Source organism: Monodelphis domestica, chromosome 5 (assembly GCF_027887165.1).
Source record: "Monodelphis domestica isolate mMonDom1 chromosome 5, mMonDom1.pri, whole genome shotgun sequence".
Lineage (NCBI taxonomy): Eukaryota > Metazoa > Chordata > Mammalia > Didelphimorphia > Didelphidae > Monodelphis > Monodelphis domestica.
The window spans coordinates 1057985-1074326 of NC_077231.1; the positions used below are offsets into that span (position 1 = coordinate 1057985).

At 57.2% G+C, this 16342-nt stretch overlaps 1 protein-coding gene across 3 annotated transcripts in view; it reads right to left on the bottom strand.

The window, feature by feature from the left end:
- Nucleotides 1-16342, bottom strand: part of DENND5B (DENN domain containing 5B) — a 118391-nt gene that overhangs the window by 13831 nt on the left and 88218 nt on the right. For 2 of the 3 annotated variants that reach the window (XM_007502529.3, XM_007502531.3), the window contains exons 9-15: nt 13517-13648; nt 13006-13158; nt 12387-12465; nt 8279-8363; nt 4973-5101; nt 4771-4892; nt 3429-3574 (exon numbers count right to left, since the gene is read on the bottom strand). In XM_007502529.3, coding sequence (XP_007502591.2) covers nt 3429-3574; nt 4771-4892; nt 4973-5101; nt 8279-8363; nt 12387-12465; nt 13006-13158; nt 13517-13648 — 846 coding nt within the window. The remainder of the gene's footprint in view (nt 1-3428; nt 3575-4770; nt 4893-4972; nt 5102-8278; nt 8364-12386; nt 12466-13005; nt 13159-13516; nt 13649-16342) is intronic. The other variant, XM_007502530.3, reaches the window with a different exon arrangement.

Below are 16342 nucleotides of genomic sequence, written 5' to 3' on the forward strand. Positions count from 1 at the left end.
AAATTAAAAAAAAATCTTAGAAAAAAAAATTCAATAAAGAAGAAAATGATGATGATGAGACTTCCTTTCAAAACATATGGGATGCAGCCAAAGCAGTACTCAGGGGGAAAATTTATTTCCTTGAGCTCATATATTAACAAATTAGGGAGAGTAGAGGTCAATGAATTGGGCATGTAAATTCAAAAGTGAACAAATTAAAAATCCTCAGATGAAGACTAAATTAGAGATCCTAAGAATCAAAGGGGAAATTAATAAAATGGAAAGTCAAAGAATTATTGATTTAATAAATAAAAATAGAAGCTGGTACTTTGACAGTATCCAAGATGAAGAGGGAGACCTCACCTCTAATGAATAGGAAATTAAGGTAATCATTAAAAACTATTATGCCCAATTACATGGGAACAAATATGGCAATTCTAGGTGATATGGATGACTATTTACAAAAATATTAAATTGCCTAGGCTAACAGAGGAAGAAATGGATTACCTAAACAACCCCATATCAGAAAAAGAAATTGAACAAGTCATCAAAGAACTCCCTAAGAAAAAATCCCCAGGTCCAGATGGATTCATAAATGAATTTTATCAAACATTCAAAGAACAACGAATCCCAATATTATACAAACTATTTGACAGAATAAGCAAAGAGGGAGTTCTACCAAATTCATTTTATGACACAAATATACTACTGATTTCAAAGCCAAGCAGGTCAAAAACAGAGAAAGAAAACTATAGACCAATCTCCTTAATGAATATAGATGCAAAAATCTTAATAGGATACTAGCAAAAAGACTCCAGCAAGTGATCAGGAGGGCCATTCACCATGATCAAGTAGGATTCATACCAGGAATGCCAGGATGGTTCAATATCAGGAAAACCATCGGCATAATTGACCATATCAACAAGCAAACCAACAAAAATCACATGATTATCTCAATAGATGCAGAAAAAGCCTTTGATAAAATACAACACCCATTCTTAATGAAAACTCTAGAAAGTATAGGAATAGAAGGGCCTTTTCTAAAAATAATAAACAGTATATATCTATAAACATCAGCAAACATCATCTGCAATGGGGATAAACTAGAAGCCTTCCCAATAAGATCAGGAGAGAAACAAGGATGCCCATTATCACCTCTATTATTTAACATTGTACTAGAAACACTAGCAGGAGCAAGTAGAGAAGAAAAAGAAATTGATGGTATTAAAATAGGCAATGAGGAGACCAAGCTATCACTCTTGGCAGATGATATGATGGTCTACTTAAAGATCCCCTAGAGAATCAACCAAAAAGCTAGTCAAAATAATCAACAACTTTAGCAAAGTTGCAGGATACAAAATAAACCCACATAAGTCATCAGCATTTCTGTATATCTCCAACACATCTCAGCAGCAAGAATTAGAAAGAGAAATTCCATTTAAAATCACCCAAGACAATATAAAATACTTGGGAATCTATCTGCCGAGACAAACTCAGGAACTATATGAACACAACTACAAAACACTCTCCACACAATTAAAACTAGATCTAAATAATTGTAAAAACATTGACTGCTCATGGATGGGAAGAGCTAAGAAAATTAAAATGGCCATCCTACCCAAATTAATTTAGTTATTTAGTGACATACACATCAAACTACCAAAAAACTTTTTTACTGAGTTAGAAAAAACAATAACAAAGTTCATTTTGAAGAACAAAAGATCAAGGATATCCAGGGAAATCATGAAAAAAAAATGTGAAGGAAGGTGGCCTTGCAGTCCCAGATCTCAAACTATACTATAAAGCAGTGGTCATCAAAACAAGATGGTACTGGCGAAGAAACAGAAAGGAGGATCAGTGGAATAGACTTGGGTAAGTGACCTCAGCAAGACAGTCTATGACAAGCCCAAAAGATCCCAGCTTTTGGGACAAAAATTCACTATTTGATAAAAACTGCTGGGAAAATTGGAAGACAGTGTGGCAGAATTTAGGTTTGAATCAACATCTTACACCCAAGGGACATCAATAGGCAATTTTCAGTTAAAGAAATCAAAACTATTAACAAGCACATGAGAAAGTGCTCTAAATCTCTTATAATCAGAGAGATGCAAATCAAAACAACTCTGAGGTATCACCTCACACCTAGCAGATTGGCTAACATGACAGCTATGGAAAGTAATGGATGCTGGAGGGGGTGTGGCAAAGTTGAACATTAATGCATTGCTGGTGGAGTTGTGAATGGATCCAACCATTCTGGAGGGCAATTTGGAACTATGCCCAAAGGGCGATAAAAGACTGTCTGCCCTTTGATCCAGCCATAGCACTGCTGGGTCTGTACCCCAAAGAGATAATAAGGAAAAAGACTTGTACAAGAACATTCATAGCTGAGCTCTTTGTGGTGGCAAAAAACTGGGAAATGAGGGGCTGCCCTTCCATTGGGGAATGGCTGAACACATTGTGGTACATGTTGGTGATGGAATACTATTGTGCTGAAAGGAATGATGAACTGGAGGGATTCCACGTGAACTGGAACGACCTCCAGGAAGTGATGCAGAGTGAGAGGAGCAGAACCAGGAGAACATTGTACACAGAGACGGATACATTGTAGCACAATCGAATGTAATGGACTTCTCCATTAGGGTCAATGCAGTGACCCTGAACAACCCAGAAGGATCTACAAGAAAGAACACTCTCCACATCCAGAGGAAACACTGAAGCAAAACAACTGCTTGACTACATGGTCGAGGGGATATGATTGGGTATGGATACTCTCAATGAACATCCTAATGCAAACAGCAATAATATGGAAATAGATTCTGATTAGGGACACAAGTAATACCCAATGAAATTGGGCGTCAGCTAGGGAAGAAAATAATATAATTCTTGTAACCAAGGAATAATGTTCTAAATTGACTAATTAACTTAAATAAAAAAAAAAACGAGGGAAAAAACCACAAGTGTCTTCTCCATTCTTTTCTAGAGCACGTAAGGTGTAAATGGCTGCCTCTGGCCCTCCGTCGCCGTGCTGCTCTATGGAAGTCAAGATTCATGGTTTTCCTGGACTAGATGCTTCCTCAGGTCCTTTGTATTCCTGCGGTGCAATGGCCAGGCTCCAGCCACGACAACCCGGGGAGGAGAAGCCGATGCTCTTCCCAGGCTCTCGAAGGTCCATCTGGAGACGACCTCCCCAGCCCGCCTTCATGGCCCTGATCGGGCTTGCGGGGAAGGATCTACGTAAGGAAGCTGCACAGCGCTCTGCCCCGTGTAACCCCGCTGGAAGGACGCCCAGACCAATGCACGGCGCAATGTCGGCAATGGGGACGAGCACCGTCGGGAGGCGATCCCCAGGCTGCAAAGAGCCCCCCCAGTGCCCTTTGGGCCAGGACGCGCGGGCAGCCTCTCCCTCGGGGTGTCACGTGCTTGGGGCGAGCGGGATGGAGCCAACCCACCTCGAAGGTCATCTCAAGGAGGTTTTTGGGGATCTGCATCACGCCGGTGTCTCCCAGCTCGCCCGACACGCAGATCCACGGGTTGGACGTGGTGATGGCGTTGCTTAGCTTCTTAATGGGGATGATCACCGATCTGTAGGGAATCACTGAAAAGAGAACGAGGCGTCACAGGAGCAAAGCACAGACCGCTGCGCCTCCCCATCCGCGAGATGAGATGCCGACACGGGGAGCGCCTGCGCCCCCTTCACGGGCGGGCCTCGATCCCTCCCCCAAACAGCGGTGACGGGGCGGAGCCGGGCCTGAGCAGGGGCCTCGAGCCTTCCAGGCCGCTTGCCGGCACTTGCTCGCTGGGCGCCGCCTCCCTTCTGCCCCCAGCCCGGCCTCGGGGGCCTCCTAAGGCAGGAGGCGAGGCGACGCCTGCCAGGAAAAGGCCTCTGGATTAGGCGGCTAATAGACAAAGGCGGCTGGAGCTTGGCTCGCGCAGAGCACGGCTCATGAGGGCCTCCATCACTGTGCGGCCCGACGCCGGCCAGTTTCACGTCGCGACGACGTGCGTAAAGCAGAAAAGACCAGCAGGAGGTGCCGTCCCGCTCGGACGAGGTCTGCTGGAGCCCCCCCCCCCCCGGGACCCCCCCCGGAAAGGCTTGAGTTCGAGTGGCTGAGCCCGAGAGCAACAGAACCATCAGTGCAGGGACGTGTCAGAGCGGTTCATCTGGGGGTCAGCTTTCCGAGGGGCCGATGTGGAGGCATTGGAGGGAGTGGGGGGACGGCTGGGTCTTAGGCCTCGGAAGGACAGGACAAGAGCGCCAGGGGAGAAAGCAAGGGGCCATTGGCCAGGGTGGCTCAGCTGTGCGAGCGCTGGCCGGAGCGCTCTTCCCTCACAGCCCCTGGGGACGGGGCTCTCAGGAGGCCCCGTTACAGCCTGCGTGGCTAGTGGGAGATGACCCATCGGGTAAGACTCGAACCCAAGGCTTCTGGCTGCCTTTGTCCCTTGGTCCTCCATGAGGCCTTTCTGACACCTTCCTGGCCGAGGCCCCGCTTGTTCTCCATCGAAGATCCCGCCTACACGCATGCAGGAGGCGTCCCGGGGAAGGCGCCAGGCCAAGGCCAGGCTCGGAGGGTGCGCGGGACGGGCAGGCAGGGGGGATCCTGGCCGAACGTGGGGGCGCCTCGCGGGAGGCCCAGGGCGGGGAGGGGGCGTCTGGGGGGGCGGGGGCTTCCGGAGCCTCCTCCCCCCTGCAAGGCAGGCCGGGGGGGCGGGCAAGGGGAGCAAGGTGGCCGCCGACGCCGGGGTCCCCGAGGCCGCCCCCACCCCGGCGGAGCCTGGGACGCCCCGACTCACTGATGGTGGTGAAGACGCTGGTGAAGCAGAAGTAGTCGACGGCGTTGAGGGAGAGCAGGTGGTACAGGAACTGCTCCCTCTCCTCCTCGCAGCGCAGGAAGGCGTAGCGCTTGTACAGCTTCCTGCCAAGGCAAGCGGCCAGCGGCTCGAGCGGCCCCGCCCCGCCCCCAGCGCCCGCCCGCCCGCCCGCCCGGGGCCCCACCTGGTCAGCGGCTGCCTGGAGCCCAGCTGCTTCAGGTGCTGAGACAGGAGCTTCTTCTCGAGCGACAGCCTGATCCAGGCCCGCGCGCGGCCCACGTCCGTCTTGATCTCGCTCATGTTCTGGATGTGCCTGCGGGAGAGGCAGCGACACCATGAGGGCCCCCCCGAGGCCCCCAGCCCCGGGGAGAACCCTGCGAGGCCCCCCCAGAGGCCCCCAGCCCCGGGGAGAACCCCGAGAGGCCACCCCAGAGGCCCCCAGCCCCGGGGAGAACCCCGCGAGGCCACCCCCAGACCCCCCTCAGCCTTAGCCCAGGGGGAGAACCCCACGAGGCTACCCCCAGACCCCCCCAGCCCAGGGGAGAACCCCGCGAGGCCACCCCCAGAGGCCCCCCCAGCTCCGGCCCAGGGGGAGAACCCTGAGGCCACCCCCAGAGGCCCCGAGGGTCAGCGAGGACTCACAAAGACGTGGTCAGCCGCGTAGGAACAAAACAATTGTGTTGGGGAACAAAAGGGAAAATCTCGGGGTCCAGGGCAAACAGACAAGAAAGAAAAGGGGCCCCAAGCCACTCCCCAAGAGAAAGCGCGAACATGAACGTGCCAGTCGGCGTTCACGGTGGCCCACGGACAGGCCGGACGTCACCAAGACTAAGAAAGGGCTAATCCACGTCATCTGGTTGTTTCTACTTCACAGCCAGGAAAACACCAAAAACATGGCCAAAAAGGAGACTCCAATACTGGAGGGAAATCGGGAAACAGCCCCGCTGGTACATTGTTGGTGGAGCTGTGGACGGCTGTGGCCAACTGTTTGGGCAGTTTGGACAAGAATGTCCGCGGCCTTTGACCGTCAGACCTCGTCTCTAGGCACGTATTCCCCGGAATACTTGGAGCAGAGCATTCTGGGTAGGCAAAGAGCACTGTCGGCGGGGGGCGGCTCCATGCCCGACACGGCAAGACGACCGCTGCGATCCGTGCAGAGAAAACCGTGAGGACATTACGGGAAGAGCCGGGACGACATCTGCCGAATGCCGTGAAAAGGGGACAAGTGCCGGCGAACAAGACGCAGCAAGCTCGGCCCTGAAGCAGGCGGCGCCGACGGTCGGATCAGGCTGGTTCTGTTGGGTTCTGCGGACGCTTTTTCTGTGTAACAATCTGAGAAACAAGCACAGCCCACGTGGCCTCCCGGGACGGGCCCTCGCGGCGGCGCTCGTCGCCTGCCATGGTGTGCGCAGGACAAACTGGGAGGACTGCAGGGAGGCGGAGGCCATTCCAGGCGACGAGGACCATCCGGAGGCGGAGGCCATTCCAGGGAGAGCGGCCAGGGGGCCACTGTGACCGTCTGAATGCGGGACGGAAGATCCCCAGGCCTCGAGGCTACGGAGGACCACTGGCTGGGAGTCGGGGAGGCCAGTCTGGGCCCGGCCGAGGCTCCGAGAGACTCCGGGGAGGCTGGGCGCCGCGCGAGGTATTGAGAAACAGCTGAGAAGGGAGGAGCCCTGCGGGAGCGCCGGGCGGGCCGGGCCATGGAGGAGGGCGAAGGCCCTTTCACTAGTCCTGCCGCACCGCTGGAGGCGCCAAAGGGCCGGGCCGAGGCTTCCCGCGAATGGCAGCGACCAGGAGGCCGTCTGGCGGCCTGCAGGCCTCTCACGTGGCCGGAGGAAGGCCCGGAGCGGCGTGAGCACGGCGGGGCCCGCACGGGGCGGCGGCGGAGGGCGCGGGAGCCGCCTCGCGTACAGGCTTCCCGGCCAGAGAGGAAAAGCACTCGTTATGCCTTCCGAGGCCGTCCCTCTGCCCGGCGGCTCCTACCGACGCCGAGCGCGCCGTCGTCGCTGCTGCCTCCCGGGCCGATGGCACACACTGTCCTCGCCCTCCCCCCACGTGACCAATGGTCGAAGCTGTGGGCTGCCCTCCCCCGGCTCGGTCCCCCCGCTGACCGCCAGCCACCAACGGCGGGGGAGGGGGCCGCCATGAAAGGGTCTGGCCGGTCCTCTGCCCTCTCTCCGCTCTCCGCAGCTCCCCAAAGGGGTCCTCAGGGAGATCACGAGCCTCCAGAGCTTCTCTCCGGATTCTGCTCGGGGACCCCAGCGGCAGCTGCCTTCTGGAGAGCACAGCTCATCCCCCCCCGTCTCCCCATTGCCTGGGCCCGCTCCTCTCACGCCCGTCGCTGGTCCTGCCCCCACCACCATGCGGCCAAGCCGCCCACGACACGCGCCCGCGAGCCCCCCTACTGCACACACAGTCGAGGCCCCGAGCCTTAGTGCCGCGTGAAACCTGCCGGGACAGCTGGTGTGAAGCCGTCTAGCACGGGCACAGGCCTGGGCCTGGCGTTTGGATGCACACATGGCAGTGCTGAGCCAGGCGCAAAGATGGCAAGACCCGAGAGCTACATCCTGACTTAACAAGTGTGGGCTGTGTGGTCCTGGACGTAACCTTTCCTGTTCTAGAGAATTCTCTACGATAAGGCATGTGGTGTAGAAGGTGTACGTCACAACCATCCATCCGTCCATCCATCCGTCCATCCATCCATCCACCTGTCCACCCATCTATCCACCAATCCGTCCATCCATCCATCCATCCGTCCACCCATCCGTCCATCCATCTGTCCACCCATCCATCCATCCATCCATCCATCCGTCCATCCATCCATCCATCCATCCATCCAGACACAGATTGTTTTTCTCTATGGAATGCTTCTCTACACATCCTGGGCAGGGAAGGGCCCAGACCTATAATTCCTTTAAAAGTTGGAAAAGGACGTAGCTGTGTTGACCCGTGACCCCAACCCCACATGAACCGGAGCCGCCCTTCCGCCCCCAACACTGCGTCCCAGCCACGCCCCCCCGACAGGAAGTGAAGGGAGGCCTTCCTGTTCAGCTCCTCCTGAGCTGACCCGACGGCTCCAGCCTGTCCTCGATCTCCGTCTCCTGGGTCTTCGGCGCTGGCCAGTCACCATTTCTAGGACTCGCCACGTCCTGGTCTGCCGCCCCCGGGGACGGGGCAGCTCCTCGGCTCCCAGTTTGGGCCCCGAGGACAAGAGCGAGCAGAGATCTTCTCGCGGGCAAGCTCGTGTCTTGGCTTTCCGAGGAGCCACAGGAAGGCAGCGCTCGTTCCACAGGCGCCGGACCACTAACCACGTTTCTGGCCTGACCTCCCTCCCCTGCGCCTCACTAGACGGGGCGCGCCTTCTCTGCACCCCTTTCCGCGGGCTCCCAGACAGCACCACAAGGCGGAAGTGGCTCGAGCCCAAGACACAGACACGGGCCGCGAGCCGGGGGAAGTCGGCGAAACTGAGCGCGAGCGCGTCACCTACCTGATGTCCTGGATGAGAGACACCCGAAGGGTTGGCAACGAGCTCCCCGACTCGGACTTTCTTCTCTCTGGTCCGAGGGAAACTGCTGGGAGAAAGCGCAGCACTTAGCGGAGACTCGGAGCACAAGCCGGCGCAGACCGCGATCACGCGCCCGCTGTGTGCCGAGCCCGGCCTCCGTCGGGCTCAGGGGCCACGTCAGAGCCCGGGCGGCGAGGGCGACCCGATCTCGGCCCGCCTAAGCAGCCGAGAGGCCAGGCCCGGGGGGAGGAGCGCGCACACCCCCTGCACACGCGCCAGACGCACAAGGAGGCCCTGAGGGTGTCTCTACTGACGGAGGCCCCTTTTCCAGAGTCTGGCCCGAGCCACCAAGTTTCACCCGTCACCCAGGCAGGAGGACCCGCGTGAGCAGGAGCCAGAGCGTCTCCTCTGCGCTCACGAAGGGCCGCTGCCGGGGACGACGGACGCCCGCGCAGTACGTGGTGGAGGAGGCAGTGAGGCCTGCCCGGGCACAGGAGCACCGGGAGAGGAAGGCTAAGCGCCAGGAGAGGCCGGCTGGAGATGGTGGCGGGTGCTGACGCAACCCAGGCCGGGCGAATTAGGCCTGCCTGCGGGAGCCTCTCTCCCGAGGCCAGACGCTTCAGAAAATCCGGGAAAGGAGGCGGCCTTGCGCACTCCGCCCCCTGGTAGTTGTGAGCCAAGTCGAGGCCCTCCAAAGTCAAGAGGAAGACGAAAGGCCACCAAGAGAGCGTCCAGGAAGTTCCGGGCATCGTCAAAGGCGCTTCCTGTCGTCACTTCCTGTGACTTCCCTCCTGGCCAATTAGAGCCAAGCCGGTTCCGATTCACGTGGGTCCCTGGGGTCAGCGGGGTGTAGACGCCTCCAGAGACTACTCGTGAAATGGCCGGGAGAGGGGACTGAATGTGCACAGCCCTCCTGCTCGTCTCCACGGGCAGCCAAGCAGCTCTGTCGAGCCGGCCCGAAGCAAGGCCGGCAGGGCGAGCCCCGAACACGGGCTTATTCCGCACGACGTCGTGCCATCTGGCCCCAGGGCGGAAAAGCCCGCCCGCCCGGGGGGGCGGCTTCACTCGCGCGAGCAGAGCGAGGCTTTCTGGGGGAAGGAAGTCCCCAAGAGGGGCAGCCTCGGAGCGCTTCAGACCGTCGGCCTGGAGGAGCCTTGCTCTAGGCTCGCAGCCGATCGAGGACGGGGAACCCACAAAAGGGAGGCGCGCAGAGCTTCGAAGGCAGCCCCCTGGCTCGCCTCCTGCTGCCTTCTCGTGGATGTGAAGCTGCGCCCTGGCGCCAGTCTACCTCCAGTGGGAGCCCTTCCTGCTTCAGCAGGCTGTGATCGAACAAACAAAACGGGCAGCCGCGGCGCGCCGCCCCGGCAGAGGGCGAGAAGCCGCGGAGGCTCTGAGTGGTGCTTCCTGTGCACACTGCTCTGGCTCTGACCGTCACGTGCCCACCGAGACTCCCGACGCTTCTCTGCGTCCCTCACAGCCTGTTCGTCACGCTGCCCATTCATACACCACAGTCCCTCCAACGGCCCCCCGACGCAGCAGCGCCCACTCGGCCTCCAGCTCCTTGCTCCAGCCAAAAGAATTTTGGGACACAGCAATCTGTTCCTCCGTATATGCCTACTAGTAGGAAGTGGTGAGGTGGTAGTGTTCAGAGTACTAGATTTAGATGGAAGGAGACCTGGGTTCAAATCCTGCCTCAGCTATTGACTAGATGGGCAAACTTCAGCGAGTTATGATTTTTCTGCCTCAACTTATCTGTAAATGGATAGTTGTTAGAGATAACGGTGACCATTCTTATTCGTTGCATTACTTGGGATAGAGGTTTCTAGAATGCTTGGACTAAGCCATTGCTCGGCCATAAAGAGTTCATTTGTGCCCGTCCTCCTGCAGCCTCTCCAACACTGGCATTTTTGCTGGCATCGCGCGGAACGTCACAAAAATGTGCACTTCTCCTCCTGGCGTTCCGGAGGATTCTTTCACAGAGTTGGTGAGAGCTGCTCCTATTCTCTGACCAGTCAGGCCTCTATCGGTTTCCTGGTTATTTTGGACATCTCGAGCGGAGATGTTGGCGGTGAAGGTTTTTCAGAGTGATGACGTTCCCTTCCGATTCCAAATCTGACGGAATGCATTGATGTTGATTAATGATCCCTTTTATCTACTCCGACCATCCTGATGTCTTATTTCACTAAGAATTATTCCCAGGGGCATCGAGGTAACTCAGTAGATTGAGAGCCAGGACTAGAGAAGGCAGGTCCGGGTTCAAATCTGGCCTTGGACACTTCCTGGCTCTATGACTCCCATGGCCTGTCCCTTCCTGCTCTTCTGCCTTGGAACCAAATCACAGTATTGATCCTAAGATGGAAGGTGAGGGTTAAAAATAACGATTCCCACTCAGCCACGGCCGTGGAAACTTTCCTTCCCCAATTCTGTCCCTTCTCTGGTGCGTGGACACGTTGGGCTCTTACTGGCAGCGATCGTAAGATGTTGCTTTAAAGCCACGTCGAGCCAGAAGGGCGGCTAGTTTGGGCGGGGGCTCCAGTCAGAGGTCTCAGCCTGGGCGCAGCTGGGCAGACTGAACACGACGTCACTCTTGGTCAATTGCTTCTGGGTCCGCTTGCCTAGTGATCTACTCTGCCGGGTCTCACAAAACACCGGGAGCAATTGCTGTGGACGCTAGCGGTCCTGTGCTTCCTTCTGAGCTCTCCCGGGCGCTCTTCTTCCCCACGCGGCCGCTGTATTTTCTCGAGATTTGCGCGTCCGTGTGCGCGGCGTCCTCGGAAGCGGGATGGCCGGGATCCTCCGTCGATGAGGGACCTTCCACGGGGTGTCGTTTCCGTCCTGCAGGCACCTGCGCTGACGAGTAATTGTGGCCAACGAGAGGCCTTCCTTGATTTCTAGAGTGCATTTTGGCACAGCCACGCCCGGACCGCTGAGCTCGAGACGTGCTGCTGCTATTTCAGGCGGCTGGTTTTGTCAGGGGACTACATAGAGGAAGACGGTGCATCTGACATGCCGACGCTTTGCTGAAATTGGAAATGATTTCCTTTCATCTTCGTGGCATCTCTAGGAAATCATCCCTCCATCTAGAGGCGGCCTCCAGGCCAGGGACAGACGCGCTTCAGGCCTGGCCTTCCTGGCAGACGTCCAGCTTCTCGTCCCTACGTAAGGCTCTGCTCGCGCCCTCAGACGTGCCGCGGGCGAAGGCTTCCTGAGCGCCAACGCTTTGTTCCTGACTCTCAGCACTCGGTGATTTAGGCCCGCCGCCGCCCCCCTTTTACAGCAGAGGAAACAGAGGGGAAGCGCCACCGCGAGGCTGGCAGAGCCTCCTGAGCTGCACGCCCGGCGCACGACGTCGCTGTGGCCTTCCGAGCGCTCTTCCCTCCCACGGGCCGTACTGGGGAAGGCCATTTCCTCGGGCCGAGCTGAGGCCTACGTTGAGGCGCGTCCGGCAGGGCTGGCCGGGACGTTCGGGCCCCTTCAGGCCTTCGGGGCGCCCGCCGTCCACCTCTTTCCTCTGAAGATTTGGAAGCCTTTACCGAAGTGCCACGAGGACGCGGGGCGAGGCCACGCGCAGACCGTGGGAGGCGCCGCTCTCGGCACCGTCCCGGGCGCCGTCCCGCAGCTCTCCTGCTTCCTCACGGGAACGAGCCAGCCTGGGCGCCCTCCATCATGGCGTCCGCGGCTTCCCCGGAGCCTCGGCCCTGGCCGCCTCCTTTCCCCCGGGACCCCCCTCCCCCACCCGCAGGAAGGAGCATTCCGGGTCCGCTCTCGGGAGACTCTCTTCACCAAGAGCGCGAAGGGCTCGGGAACGAGGTGGTGGTTGGCCACGGCGCGGCGGAGCCCCGACGGAGGACGGCCTGCCGCAAGCCGCTCTGTCCCCCGGAAGCGCCAGGACGTCGGCCACGGGGCGAGTCCAGCAGCGAGGCTCGGGAGAGGCCGGGCCGTCAGCACCCGGAGAGCAGGTCGCCGTCCGCCCGATCCAGGGGCCGTGCGGTGGGCGATCCCGGCCTCGCCGGAAGTGCCAGGCCGGCCGCGCTCTGGGCAGGACGTCCCCCTCCTCCCGCCCCTCCCTCCGGGGCCGCCGCACACTCACCCGGGGATTCCGCCGGCGGCTCCGGCTTCTCGTCTCGGTCCTGATACTGAACCAGGTGCGACCACAGGGCCGACTTGCCCTGGAAGCAAGTGGAGCAACGGTTGGTGTCAGCAGCCCTCGGGGGGCTTCAGCCGCTCTTGGGGAGGAGTCGGGGAGTGAGGAAAGGGAGGCCTCCGGCGGAGCCGGGTCCCCCCGCCCCCCGCCCCTTCTCACGGGCCCTCCCATCCCCCGTCTCTCCCCAGGACCCGAGGACGCCCCTGCGCTGCCTCCCACCTGCAGACGGCAGGGTAAGCGATTCCCTCGGTGCAGTCCCTGCCCAAGCACACATGCGGGAAAGAAAAGGCAGGAAGCGGCTCCAGGGGGGGGGGGGGGGACTCTGGCTGGCCGCCCCCCCATGCCCCTGGGGGCTCTTGGGACACGGGGGGGGGGGTCGTGCCCCCAGGCCTTGAGCCTTCTCTGGCTCTGGGGGGGACACACGAGAAAGCAGAGGAGGCGAGTGGAGGACGCGGCGGCCTTTCCCATTGTAAAAGGCTCCGTCTATGGCGCCAGGGAGAGCCCAGGGACCCTCCCAGCAGCGCAGGCCTCGGACCCGGGAGTGGGTGGCGGCTGGCTGGGCTACCTGCTTGACCAGAAGGCCGTGGCTCCAGATCCTCTCCAGCAGGTCGCACAGACTGGCGATGAGCGTGTTCTCCTCCAGGCCCGTGATGTGGGCTTCGCCGTGGCCCAGCTCCACCGCTTCGTGTCCCATCTTTTCCACCAACATGCGTTTCGTCTGTGAATGTCAGTCACGCTGGGACCAGCTGCCGCCGACATGCACCGCCCAAGCCAATCAGGCCAGGAAGGGGGAGGCCACAGACGGCATCTGCCCAGGGCCTGCGCTCAATCTCTACAGAGGACCCGTGGGGCTACATCCTCTGGGCCACGGCAATTAACGGAGAGGAGGCCAAGAGAAAATGTCCCCTTCGCCCAGCCAGGAGCCCTAACCCAGCCAAGGGCCGAGGAAGCCTGTGGATGAGGGACTGTTGGAATGAGTGTTGCTGAGCTCCTCAGGGGAGGGGGGAAGCAGCGCCACACGAGGGACACACGAGCACCTGGAGGGGCCTCACAGGACAGAAAAGTAGAGGGCATACCTTGAGGCGGCACTCCTTGAGTAAGCCTTCCACGAATTTCCAGTTGGTCTGAGCGATCACGGCCGGAGAGAGATCGGACAGTTTGGGCTGCCTCAGGTTCTTCCCCAAACTCCTGGCCTCCTGCATGTATTTCTAGAAAGGAAACAGCACGATGAAGGCCGGAGTGTGTGGCCCAGTGCATCCCGCTCACCATGATTCCTGCTAGTTGTGAGTGCTTTTGGGGTTACGGAGTGAGTGGCAGAAAGCATCTTGCCTCCTTTGGTCCTGGCTCAGGACTCCGAATCCTGGAAATCCAAAATGGGACGGGAAATATCTCCCAAAGACCTCTACATAGTTTGTGTTATTGGTCTTTGGTAGGGATTAGGCAATTAATTTTTCCCTCTAAAATAAGAGGCCAGCGCCAGGCCCAGCTGGGCCCGTCACCCCCATCTGAGGAGCCCCCAGCCCTGGCACACCTCAAGGTTCCTTAAACAAGTCACCCATCGCCTGAGCAATAACAGGGCTGAGGGGGAAACCCGGATCATCTTCCATTTCAGACCGGATTTCTCTCCAGAAGAACTCATCAAGTCTGCACTCGGAATGAGTTCCAACTTCTTTTTAATGATGTGAACTAATGAGCCCTCTTTTAACCCTTCCCTTTTGTCTCAGAATCAATACCGGGTACTGGTTCCAAGACAGAAGAGCACATTCTGTGACTTGCCCAGGGTCCCACAGGTAGGAAGGAGCCAAGTCCACATTTGAACCCAGGACCTCCTGCTTCTAGGCCTGGCTTTCCATCCACTAATTGCTCTGCCTCCACAGTCTGTAAAATGGGTATAATGATGCATAATAGTGATCTCTGGATCAATGAACGATCAGGCACGACAGGATGAACAGCAACCCCTTCTCTGGGGACCTCTTCGATGATGCCACAGCAGAATCCTTGATGCTGGCATCCAAAGATACAGAGGAAGGAAGCGCAGTAACTGCGAGCTTCCTGAGCCCTTCAGCCTGCACTCAGGGTTCTTCCCTCTGGCACTGGCAGGCAACGTCCTAGCCAAGTGGTGAAGGCCGGAGACCCACCAGGGCCCACAGGATGGTGGGGAGGACACGGCAAGCGTGCTGGGGGTTTCCAGACCCCCTCCCTCTAGGGCAAGAGCAGAGATGCCACAAGAGGGCATGGCAGACCCCGAATTTCGTGGAAGCCTCAGCCACTGCTTTGCCTGGGAAGACACACGAATCGGGGAAAGGCTGCTGCCTGCTGAGGAAACTGGCTAGTCCTGCTCAAAGCTGGGCGGCGCTGAGTGACGGCCAACGTCTGGCCCAGAGGCTGAGGGAGTCAAGGAGGCCTGGCAGGAGGCAGAAGGCTGAATGGGACTCCGGGCAGCCACTGCTCTGGGACACTCTTTCCCCAAACCGGAGAGTTAGCAGTGTTAGGCCATGTGTGTTACTCCGAGCTCGGGGCCCAAAGGGGACGATCTGAGGTCTAACGGCCACTAAGGGGAAGACAAAGGATATTTGAGGAGGAAAAAGTCAAATTCTCTTTCTTTTTCCTCTTCAGAATCCCTCACCATGCATACACACCATGCTTTGAGAGTGGGAAAGTGGCTCTTTTCCTCCCAGCAATATGCACATGGCTAAAGCCCAAATCTAGAAACTGCCAATGCCAAAAGATCTGTTCCTTTTTAAGAAAAGGGTTTTCTGGGGAAAGCTGGCTGGCTCAGTGGATGGAGAGCTGGGCCTAGAGACGGTAGGTCCTGGGTTCCAATCTGGCCTCAGACACTTCCCAGCTGGGTGACCCTGGGCAAGTCACTTGACCCCCATTGCCTAGCCCTTACCACTCTTCTGTCTTAGAACCAATACACAGTATTGACTCTAAGACGGAAGGAAAGGATTTTTTTAAAAAAGGGGGTTTCCCCAACTTTTAACTAAATGGCATCCTCTTCCCCTCCCGCTGATCATTCTAAATTCAGAAAATAACTTCATCAGCATTTCTCAGAGAATATTTCTTTGTTTCTCGATTAAACCAGAACTAAAAAATAAAACAAAGATCTTTTCCTACATAGAAAATACACTAACTCGGTTGAATGATTTTTGTGTGATTCTACAAAAAGGAATGAAACTGGTCTGAAGGACGAAGGAATTGATACCAGGGCGATATTTTGGGGGAAGAGAAAATTTGAAAGGAGAGAAAATAACAAAAAATCTGAAGTTCGGGGAGAGACAGCATCATGAAAACAGGCTTCTCCAAGAAAAGATCACTGAGACAAAACGTCAGATGCCTTCATTCCTGGCCCAAGCGAAGGAATGAAAATGTGCTAGAAAACCCATAGCCAACTGGCAGCCAGTGGTAACACAGCATACACGGTGCTACTTCAAGCGAAGCAAAAGGGCAAAGGGTCTAGAGAGGCGAGGGCTGCGTGCACTCAGGTCCATGCAAGAGTCACCATCTGGAAAAAGAGCCCTCAGCCAAAGGACATACCAGGCAGCATTCAGAGAAGGATTTTTTAGGAAGTTGTGTAGGAGGCGGCAGCCCCTGATCCCACTCCCAAAATGTCTCGGAATTCTGACAGACCAAAAGTTCCTGGGAAGGTTAAGAGGAGGGACAAGGACCAATGCCAGAAATGAGGGGGGGGGGGAGAGGTAGAGACAGAGAGAGACAGAGAGAGAGAGACAGAGAGAGAGAGAGAGAGAGAGGAGGCGGGGTGGGGGGAAGGAGAGAGAGAGAGAGGTAGAGACAGAGAGAGAGAGAGGAGGGAGAGAGAGGGGGCAGTGGGGGGAAGGAGAGAGAGAGGTAGAGACAGAGACAGAGAGGGAGAGAGGGAGGGAGAGAGAGCGAGAGAGACA